Source organism: Sus scrofa, chromosome 18, assembly GCF_000003025.6.
Source record: "Sus scrofa isolate TJ Tabasco breed Duroc chromosome 18, Sscrofa11.1, whole genome shotgun sequence".
In the NCBI taxonomy this organism is placed as follows: domain Eukaryota; kingdom Metazoa; phylum Chordata; class Mammalia; order Artiodactyla; family Suidae; genus Sus; species Sus scrofa.
Window position 1 is genome coordinate 45,802,501 of NC_010460.4, and position 11,248 is coordinate 45,813,748.

Below are 11,248 nucleotides of genomic sequence, written 5' to 3' on the forward strand. Positions count from 1 at the left end.
GCCTCTTTATGCTAAAACCCCACAGCACTAAGGGCCCTATAAATAGTCTCCATGTGACAGCTCGGAGAAGAAGAGAGGTTTCCTCCAGACATTAGTTGTGCTAAAAGATTCATCATTACCTGCAGTCATGAAATAAATCTTTGATACTTACAACTATAATATCCATGCTCTACGTTTTATTGCAGATATAGGTAGACAGTCATTATTTCTGACACTTTCTCAGCATTACAAGGAGTCCTCTAGGGGAAAAACTAGTGTACGGTGTTACAGAAATAGATTGATAGAACCACATGGAAACCAGTTACTTCACGGAGCCATTGTAACCAACACAATATTCCCCTAATGAGATTAAACAGTCACATAGATTCCAAAATTCAATGGAAGACTCCTAGCTAAACACAAGCTTAGTTATCTGCAAATGAAGCTGCCAAGAGGGAAATTTATTATTATTTTTCCATCCTATGGTAGTTTACAAGATATACATTCCTGAATGAGAATGGATTTTTTTTAAGCACTAAAGTTTATTATTATTTAGGGGACATTAAAACAAGACAATGGTCAACGACAATCACTTTATGGCACTTGTGGGACATCCGAAGTGAGTATGTTGAGAAGCTTCCTGTTCCGGGGACTTGGGGGTTGCTGTGCAGTAGTCAGTGGTGCCGTAGAAACTGTAACAACATGATATGTCACCCAGAGGAGGTGGTAAAGTTGGCTTTGGCCATGAGCTATTAAGATACAGGCTCCTGTATATTGTTTCGAATCGGCCAAGTGAGTTATGGAACCCCGAGAGAGTCCCTGCTTTCCTGGAAGTCACTGCTTTCAGCAACGGTGGTCTGCTTTCCCACCCCGTGACGTCATAGCCAGGACAGGGTTCCAGCTTCCCTTTCCAGTTGCATCGTCTGGGCCTCGGTTCTCTCATGCTTGAGAATCGGGTCCGGAGGCCCGCGGCTGAAGCCATGGTGTGTCACTGCTTTGCAGAAAGCGGGTTCATCTAAGTTAAGAAGTCTGTGGTGGGGTGGTATGATGGGACCAGTACTGTGACTTACTGCAGGGCGGGGATTTCAAGGCTAAATTGGCACCTGGGGCGGCTCTGGACCGCCACCCCCACCCCCGCCCCCCAGGACCACCTGCTTCACAGGCCAGGCCCAGGATCATCACACTCAACCAGCAGTGGCCACTTCCGAAAAGAGTCGTCAACTCCAAGGGAATCTTTGTGTTTGCGTACTTAAAGCCAAGATAATTATTGGTAGTCTCTGCATAACAAATGTAATTTCAATTAGACTCTCTTTCTAAATTAAAAACTATCGCTTGTGTGAAATGAGTATTCCCGGGATTTTTAGAGTACATTTTTAATGTTTTTATTCTAGGAACATTAAGAGCATTGAACAAAAGATTGTGCAATTACTATGTAATGTCAACACATATGCCGAATCCTTCATTTCTGTGGCAGCGAGTGAAGCGGATGGAGCAGGCCCATGCAGGCTGATTATCCCAGAGATTTTCAACCCCAAGCTGCATGGGATGATATTTGAGATCGTATGGCTCCAGAATAGATGTTGTGGCTTTAAAGAAAAGTTACAAGAGGCTGTCAACACTTCGTCATGGCTTCATATCCATAACATTAGATAATGTTGTGTTTCTTGGGTTGAAATAGTGTGGAAACGTCTGCTCACATTTAGGCTATTGACCAAAATCAAAACATTAGATAGAGCTTCCGATGATATAAAAAAGATTGATTGCACCCTCCAAAATGTGTCATGGCCCATAAGATTATTTTAGTGGTCTCCGGCGGATTCCAAAAAGACGGAATTGAATAGAAAAAAGTCAATCCTGAGGCCCTTATTTCCCCGCCTCGCTAAGTGGCGTCTGTGGCTTTCATAGCCTGGGAACCTAGTCTAGCAGTTGGCGCTGTCACTCTTGTAGACGAAAAGGAGTTTGTTTTTGTTTTTGTTTGGCTGGTATCCTGGATAAAAGGGCCTAGGAAAAGTGAATATCCACATGTATTCTCTGCATCTGACATGGGTATCGCCAGCCTCAGGCTCCTCTGTAGCGGAGCGTTGCTTCTTTCCATCTAGAGAGAAGCAATTAAAAAAATTACCTGCTAAAATGGATCTTGGAGAGTCCTATGTTCTAAAAGCAGGTTGGCTGTTTTGCCCTTGAGCCTTAGGAAATGTTGCTGATTGGCTGTTTGTTATTTTTTTAATAATATATGACATGTATCCAAGTACGCATGCCGATGACCTCGACAATAAAATGTGAATCTTGGCTGCAAGGTCTGTTGGGGGATGGCAGGCTGCCAGCCGTTCATACATCATTTACAGGTGGCTGTTTCTGACAAGCCCGTGTTAGTTATTGTAAATGAGCGACAGTCCCTATAACTCACCTGTAAGCCTCACTCCGCCGGCCCAGGGCTTCCGAGATCCCCGGGCCCCTTCACCACACGTGTTCCTCCCTCTCGAAGGCCCACGCGCCCGGACCCTCCGGTGCACACCCGCTGCCTTCCCCTGGCTCATCGGGACGGGGGCTACCTTGTATGTGATGGACGATAATTAGGTTTCAACTGCCTTCTGATGCAGAAATACACACCATTACAGCAGGGCCAATGCCGCTCCTGCAATCTTGCCTCTGAAAGGGTATTGATTCACTCTTTCCCATTTTTAAAAGGTCATGGCAATAATTCCACCTGAACTGTGCTAAGTGAAAATAGTTTGTAGAAATAATATGGTTGCTTCTTAGTTCCATTGTAATTGAAAGCCACAATGGCTTGTTTTTTTAGTGTATTTTAATTGCATGTGTCTCCTTGCCCGTCTCCCCTGATGAAGAGTTTGGAAAGTTAGAGCAGGCGGCCCTCTGGGTTAGTGTCTGCTGACTTTTTCGGCGAAGAGGACGTCTTTGTTTGCCTGCTGTGAAAGGTGAGGCCTAACCCAACACTGGGTCACACCCCCATATTAATTTAAGAATTAAAAAGAGAAGACTTGCATCTTTTCCCTGGCACTGTCGTCTGCCTGCCTGTTTTAATAAGATTAGAATATATTGGCTTGGGCGAGCAGGATGCTAAATTTGCTTACTTCCTGCAAATCTTCATGGTAGCTAAACAGCCTGTTTGGGGTTGACTGAAAAATATTATTCTTGCTAGTTATCAGACCATAATCAAAGGAGTTATGGTTGTGAAAGTGTAAGCTCCTGTAGTGTAACTGCCCTGGCAGGTGACAGGAAACTATGAATGATCCATCATGAATTACCAGAATCCTCAGACTGCAGTTTGAGACTTTTTTCTACATCTTCAGCTTTTCTGAGGAAGAGAGTCTTAAAGTGCTTGAATTGCATGTTTGGGGAAAGTGGGTGATCAGATTTTACGCTCTGAGCCACTCAGGAGCTCGTGCCCAGTTGTGGGGGCGGCGGGGGGAGGGGGAGGTAAAAGTCTCAGCTGTTTCTAGTCTCCAAAAATGAGTCCATCATTGTACGTGCAGACTAAGGGGCAGAGTCTCATCCCGAGCGTGGGGATTTACGCACATAATTACCATTAATGCTAATGGCATTTATGTCTGTACTGCCCCACACATCAAGAGGAGAATATATTTCCATGTCTTCACGCTGTGCAAGTCCATTTAATATCATTCATTTCACAACTTATTTTTTAAGATGATGCCCACAGTCTGTCATGGCATACTGATGCCTCGTTAAAAGTAAATGCAGGACATATCGGGAAGGGATGGGCTGGCTTAACATGTTCGGGTCGATGAAATATCGCCGAACTCAAATCCATTCATACTCTTTAAACACAACGCTCCAGTCGGCTTTGAAACCGCCGGCACACTTTTCATAGTGGTATAAATTTGTCAGCCTAATGGGACATTTTGTAGATGTTTTTCCTTTTCAAGTGCTTAAACGGGAGTAGGTATTCCATTGAGTCAAAAATTCAGCTCAGCGTTTCGTTTCCTAGAGGGGGGAATCGCACGTTTAATGTCTCATCACAAAGATAAGGAAGAAAAGGACAGAAAACTCACTCCCCGCTGCGCTCTGCTCTTCTGGCCTCTGGGAACACCTCCGCAGCAGGGCAGGGTTTGCAGCTGGAAACATCAGTCGTCATCAGAATCTGAGGCGGTTCCAGCTCTTCATTGATTATACGGATCGTCTTTATTCATCAGGCCCAACGGCCTATTGAAAGGCGTCTCCGCGTCTATGCTGGCCAAGCAAATTCAGATCCAAGTCTTGATGGATCCCTCCTGGGACTTTGACCGTTAAAGGAAAATAATGGATCGACCTCACCTGTCCCATCTCTGAAACCCTTATCTTTGAGCCAACCCAAAGCAAAAGGGTTCCATGCTTCAAGTATAGAAATCAGTGAAGGCACAGGCATGCGGAAGTCCTGCCCGAGAGGGCTCCGTGGGTCTCCCCCAAAGGTAGACAGCCTCCTCTGGGGACAAGAGACAACTGTGCCCCTCTGGGTGTCCCCGGGCAAGCCACTGAACCTCTCTCAGCCTGTTTCCTCATCCATGAGGCGGAGCCGGATGAATACTGAGTGTTTTGCCACCTTGAAATTTTACAACCAGTGCCAGGTTATATTTGGCTTTTATAGATATTGGGATTAAGGTGTCCACAGCCCTCTCCACTCCTCCCATGTTACAGGTGGTTTTGAAAAGACCATTGCTCCACTTTAATCATGTGAGTTACTTTATTCTGATTTTTAGAAATAAGGCTTCCTTGGCACTTATTTGGACACCTACTGTGGCTCAACACTGGGCAAGAGCCTGGGGGGAGAGTTGAACGCCTGGGGGCAGAGTGTTTCACAATTTCAAAGGACTTTCCCATACATTTTCTTGTGTGCTTTCCACAACAATTTGGAGAGGTGAGCCTAGCGGGTGACACTATTATTTCTATTTCAGAGCAAAATGGAGACAGAGAGAATAGACAAGCTGCTCAAGGTCCCGTGGCTTAGTAGTGTTGAGTACTGCCTCCAACCCACGTCTTCTGATTCTAGCCCTCTTGTCCCACCTCTCCACCAGGCACCTGCTCGGGCCCACAAGGCAAGACCAACGTATTCCTGGTAAGCCCTTCTCAGTGTGCTCCCTGCATCTGAGTTGCATCTGACCCCGTGAGTGAAAAAATACTCCGAGGACCACAGGGGTTCTTTCAGAAGGGCTGCCAAGGGGTTTCACCCACGTCTGTGCCTTGCTTGTTGGACTCGTGCCTCCTTCAAGGGCTGCGGCAAGGGCAGCCCACCCACTGCTGACGTCCCCAAGCTCAGAGTTGTGTATTTTTTGAACTTACACTGTTGAGAAATCTCAAGGTCAGAACATGATTGAAGAACCTTCTTCCTTTTAAGTCGCCACGCTTACATAATATTGTTTTCCACTAAAGAAGGTTCTCTTAAAAATGAGGTTGAGATCCCTAAAGAAATTGCTTCAATCAGCAGCAGGGCTTAATGACTGTTAATGGGAAGTGGAGATAGGATAGTAAGTGTTACTTTGATTAATAAGAGAACTGCAGAGAATTTAAATTGTGCCACTGATGGATTATTTTCTTCAAGCTTGATAAGCACTTCTCATTTGTTCTTAAATTTGGTCAATACTGTTAAAGGCAGCAAAATGAAGTATAATTAATTCTATTACTGCCGCTCAGACCAAGTGTTACTAAGAAACAGATTATGATGCAGACGGCAGTAGGAGCCCAGTGTTGACAGTTGGATGTTTTGAATACCTGTCAGTGCTTGTTAGCCTGGACCCTGATTATAAAACACCTAAAACTGGTTTTCATCCATGCAGTTTCCACTGACCTAATAATGCAGGGAATATCAATGAGATGATCAACTGATAGGAAAATGGACCTGCTTTGGAAGTGTGGAGAGTAAATAAAAGATTGAGATACACATCGGTTAAAACGTTAAGAGCTTCATGCTCATTTTGAATTAATCACTAAGAAAATGAGATATTGATTTCATGTTGAAAGAACGCTGTTCATACTTCCTCTTTTTCAAAGGTTCTGCCCCATATTATGAACCACGCTTTTCTTTACCTTGGCTATTAATTTTGTGGAGCTGTTGATAAGCAGATGGAATTTAGAGAAAAGATATTTTATTTTAGTCCACAACTTTGTTTACCGTGAGTACCAGTGCCTAGGGTGGCATGAAATTAGACCCGCATCTCCCCTTGCTTTCTGCAAACAGCAGGATGCACGAATGTTTTCTGAACAGCTTTTTTTCTTGACCCCTTTTAAATCTATGCCTGTCTAGTTATTTAAGGAACAGAAATCACTTTTTTTAAAGTCATGCTGAGGGTCCTGCTTGAATGTAGATGGATACACACCAGGTCTTCCCTACAGGTTTTCAGCTTCTAATTCGGTGATTCTCAGCCTTGCCGTTCGTTCTGCAGGGCATCTCTAGTTGATTCAAGGAGCGTTTCCAAGCTCTGAAATGAAAGTAATTCCACTTCACATTTTTTTTAAAGAAAAAAATATGCAACGTGTCAGTCCTTTTTCACAGACTCCACCAAATAACAGCAGGCTTTTCCAACGTCAGAAAGACCAAGAATCAGACTCCCCCGAACATGTATCCTTCTGTTCGATATTTCTATGTCCAAGTCTAGTGTTTCTGCCAAAGTGTGTAAAGTCTTTGGATGAGTAATCTTGGATTAATATAAAACCTAACTGTGCTGGGCTGATGGTACAGTTATATAGTTTCTGTGAAGTTCGAATTCTGTTATTAAAAATGTAAACCTTATCCATTATAAATTGAGGACTAATTCTCTTGCCCAGATGTCCTAAAAACATGATTTCTAAAGATGGAAGAAGTGTAGGAAGTACATTTCAGACCATAATGTGAAAGCCAAGCCATTCTAGAAGCCATTGGCTGGAGACCTTAACTTTGGAGACAGGAGTGTCTGAGAAAGAGCCGGAGACAAAGGCTGCCCAGGATTTGCAGCTGCTGCTGCTTTTTTTTTTTTTTTTTTTTTTTTTTGACTTTTTAGGGCCACACTCACAGCATATGGATATTCCCAGGCTAGGGGTCAAATCTTAGCTGTAGCTGGAGGCCTACGCCACAGCCATAGCAACACTGGATCTGAGCTGAGTCTTGGCCCTACACCACAGCTCATGGCAACCCCAGATCCTTAACCCACTGAGGGACCCCTCGTCCTCATGGTTACTAGTCACTTCGTTACTGCTGAGCCACAATGGGAAATCCTGGAGCTGCCTCTCCCTCTGCAAAGTGCCAGATGACCTCAGACGAGACTTTTAACCCCTTTGGGACTAAGTTCTCTCCTCTGTAAGGCAAAGCGTTGGCCCAACTGGTTTCCTGGGTCCTCTGACCCTTAAAAATGCTGATCTTTGAAGAAAGCTAAAGCATGAGATGTCTTGTGTCTTTTTATCTTTTGGGGCTGCACCCACGGCATATGGAAGCTCCCAGGCTAGGGGTTGAATCAGAGCTGCAACTGCCACACCACAGCCACAGAAACACTGGATCTGAGCTGCATCTGTGACCCACACCACAGCTGATAGCACCGCTGGAGCCTTAATCCTTAATTGAGGCCGGTGAACCTGCAGCCTCACCGACACTATGTCAGGTTCTTATGTGCTGAGCCACAATGGGAACTCGACATGAGATGTTTAAGTGATCTTTTAAAGCTCTTGGGTCAAAATGATGTGGTATGTACAGACAGTAGAAATGCCCACTGCGTGGTCTCCAAGGTGGATAATTCCCTCCCCAAATGGAAGGTGGTCCCCACCGCCTGCCACCTACCTATGCTCCTTCCTAGGGGCAGAATAGTGAGTCAGCCTGGCTCATCGCCGTCTTCCAGGAGCTTACATGCTAGTGGGGAGGCAGGCAGTGCGCAAGGGTGCCAACCCTCAGGTAAGTCAGATATCCTTTCGACCAGGATATTGAAGAGAAGCAAACCTGGAAATGTTTGCGCCATAAGACAGGATCAGCGAAGGCTCCCTGGCAGGGGGAAGGGTGAGATACTGAGCCAGAGCAGAGGCGGGGAGAGGGAAGGAGGGAAAAGAAAATTCCAGGCCTGTTGGCCTGAATGAATCAGGTGGAAAGAAGCATGCATCTCATCTGTGTTGTCTCATTGCCTTGTCTGCGCTTTTTTCTCTGTTACATGGACTTGCGAGGTGCTCTTGTCAATTCCAGAAAAACCAAGTGGAGAGAGGCTCACTTCCATCGCTTGGTATACAGTCAGCCTCACCAGTGGCAACTCCAGTCATTTTGCCTTGGGTTTCCCGGATCGCTGCCAACGATCCAAGTTTAAAAAACCTCGAGTTTGGGTTATTTCCATTCACACCGGATCTCTGTGTTGGCCCAGAGACTCTGGTGCAACTTACGACTTCAGAATTACTGTATAATGCTCAGAGGTGTGAAACGCCATTTCGAGTAATGCCTTTCTTCAGTTAATATAGATAAATATTGATGGCAGGCCGCAGTAAAACAAGTCATTAAATTCTCCGGCGCAAGTGTGTCCCACACATTGCTGGGAGCTACAGAAATCACACCCGGCTCGAGAAACCACTGCCTGTGATTAGAGTGCTCGCATCCCGGGCTCCCCCACAAATTGGAAAACAGGGGCGTGTGGGGGAGGCATGGGCACCGTCGGGAGGGATTGCACTGCCGCTCCACTCTGCCCACGCTTCCTTCTGCTGCTGCCCTGATGAATCCCTGGGAGAGGCAGAAACCCTGAAAAATGGCCATCAGGACAAAAGGAGCTCAGGTGCACTGAAAACAAAGAAACTTTCCATCAGAAGTAGTACCCCTATAAACCAGCTAAAGATTTGGAAGGTAATACCCCACCCACCCACCCACCCCTTGCCATTGGATTGTTAGACAGCAGTGTCTCTGTGGCGACTGGGAACTTGACTTGGGTCACACGGGGGTGTGGAGGGACCCGCTTTCGGGGCCAGATCACATGGCTGTTGCTTGATTCCTCGGAGGAACAATGGAAGGAACCGCTTCCTCAAGGATTCCAGCGCGGTGTAGATTCCGAAGCTCCACCGTGCCGGGTCCCCTTTCTTCGAGGTGTCTTGAATGGGCTCGGGGTTGTCAGAGGCACCGCTCTGATGATGAGGCTGAGCCCCGCGAGAGGAGGAAGCTCGTGATGAGGAGGAAGACCATTTGTTACAGCGATGCGGTTACTTGGCCATAATATCTTTTGGAGGTTTATTAAATCATATAACATTTCAATTTACACTGTAATATTCTATAAAAGATGGAGCACCCAGAAGTCATAAGTAGGACATTTCTTTCATTTACGAATCGCATTGTCGATTGTGTTAACACTGCCACATCCAGCAGCAGGATTATTTATGTTAGGACAGTAATTTTCGATCTCCAATTTAATTTGGTAAAAGTTAATTACAAATTAGAATAAAATGAATGCAGTTATGGAAGGCAGCGAAATGCTGAGATAGGATGTTATTGGGGGGAAAATATTTACTCAGGCTGTTCCTGGTCGAGCTCGTTGTTATGGAAACGCAGTGGCCCGCGGGGCTTCTGGCCCCCACAGCACCCACTGGCACAGTACCCACTGGTGGGCTGAAGAGACGCTCTGGGTTCGATCTACTCGCAAATGAACAGTCCTTGGGAAAACGGGGGGGGGGGGTAATCTCAACGGTCAATACAGTGAAACCCCTTCTTTTCCCAGACAGGTCACAAAGCTCGCCACAGTCACCTGGCAAGGTGGTGACACAATGAGGACTAGAATTCAGGTCTCCTGGAGTTCCCGTTGTGGCTCAGAGGTAATTAACCCGACTAGTATCCATGAAGATGCGGGTTTGATCCCTGGCCTTGCGCAGTGGGTTAAGATCCGGTGTTGCCATGAGCTGTGGTGTAGGTCCCAGCTGAGGCTTGGATCCCACATTGCTGTAGCTGTGGTGTAGGCTGGCAGCTGTAGCTCCAGTTTGACCCCAGCGTCCGGGGACCTTCCATATGTCTCAGGCACAGCCCTCAAAAGACCAAAAAAAAAAAAAAATCAGGTCTCCCGACACCAGATTGGTCAACTGTCACTTCACTCTGATGTGGGTGTAGATTTGTTTCTGCCTTAAAAAATGGGCGTTGGCGTGGGAGGCGGATAAAAGAGGCAGAAAGAGTCTCCATCTCACCTCTGGCCAGCCTGGGCCCAGGGAGACGGAAAACTGAAAGTGGCACTTCCTGGGGACTTCCCAGTCACCTTCTCCTGCCCTCTTGACCTCTTTTTCCATCTTGCCACCGGTGACAACAAAGTTTCTGCTGTAGACTTTCTCCCGAAGCAACCCGGCCAAAAAGCTGATTACGCCACTTGCAGGCATCGTTCTGTCAACAGCCCCCAAGAGGGAAGGGAGCACCAAGGGCAGAGAATGAGGCAGAAAGGGACAGAGTTCCCAGGCTCTGGGTAGGAAACCCCAGACTTCACGTCCCTTCCCGCCATTGTCCCACGTGCCATTGTCCCCGTCCCCTGGGTCTTGGTCGAGGGCTCCGTGGATGAGCTCAGTGGTACCCACTGATGCCTCCACATTCACCCTCCACCTCCCATCACACGGCCTCTTCCTCTTCCGGCCTCACGACTGCACTTCAGCCTGCTCTGGGCCCTTTGTGAGATCCAGATTGACTTGCTAGGTGAAAGACTTTTATATTTAGTTTTTAATAGCACAAAAGTGATTCTAAATTTGTTAATATTCTTTAGGTTACATAGGACAAATTACAGATAAGTGAATCAGTAATGAAATTTGTAATGAGAATTTCTCAAGTATGAAATGTTGGCTCAAGGAAAGTTAATTGCGGGATTTTACAGCCATTATAGTTTATATCATAAATGCAAAAATGACGAGGGCCATTTAATTACAGTAGGAACACACTAAATTTTTATGGAGTGCCATTTTGTTAAAGAGGTGCTCGGAGCATTAAGAGCAAATACCATCCTAACAGTGGGTCCAGGTAGCTTTCACAACATCAAATAAATATGCTATTGCTACCAAATTGTTCCTCAGATACTATAATTGACACGATGACTAATGAGATGGGTTTATTCTCACAGCTTCCCATACTCAATTTACAGTGTCTGAAAGTTATTTTTTCTGCCATTCACAGACCTGGAAGGAACCAGAAAAATCCCTCTTGGAAAACACTATCTCCGCTGCTTCTCTAATTAACCTTCAAAAATGCATTTTGAAATATACAGGTTGGTGCCTGGCATAGAAATTGGATTGTCTCAGGAAAAAAAAAAAAAAAAAAAGACCGAAGTGCTAATTTGTTCCTTATTAAATATCTGACATGTCAAAA

The 11,248-nt window shown here is 45.8% G+C and overlaps 2 protein-coding genes across 4 annotated transcripts in view; one reads left to right on the forward strand and one right to left on the reverse strand.

The window, feature by feature from the left end:
* Window positions 1-11,248, forward strand: part of SKAP2 (src kinase associated phosphoprotein 2) — a 176,820-nt gene extending 165,572 nt beyond the window's left edge. Inside the window, exons 12-15 of one of the 3 annotated variants that reach the window (XR_002340310.1) lie at window positions 4,890-5,050; window positions 8,113-8,773; window positions 9,636-9,729; window positions 11,057-11,201. The gene's annotated coding sequence lies outside the window, so the exon portion shown is untranslated. Of the gene's footprint in view, window positions 1-4,889; window positions 5,051-8,112; window positions 8,774-9,635; window positions 9,730-11,056 lie in introns of all 3 variants that reach the window. The other 2 variants (XR_002340309.1, XR_002340311.1) reach the window with 2 other exon arrangements.
* On the reverse strand, window positions 8,794-10,278 carry C18H7orf71 (chromosome 18 C7orf71 homolog). The gene is made up of 2 exons (XM_021078744.1): window positions 10,093-10,278; window positions 8,794-9,120 (listed from the first exon to the last, which is right to left on the reverse strand). Exons 1-2 carry the CDS (start codon window positions 10,276-10,278, stop codon window positions 8,815-8,817), a joined length of 492 nt encoding a protein of 163 aa, XP_020934403.1. The 3' UTR covers window positions 8,794-8,814.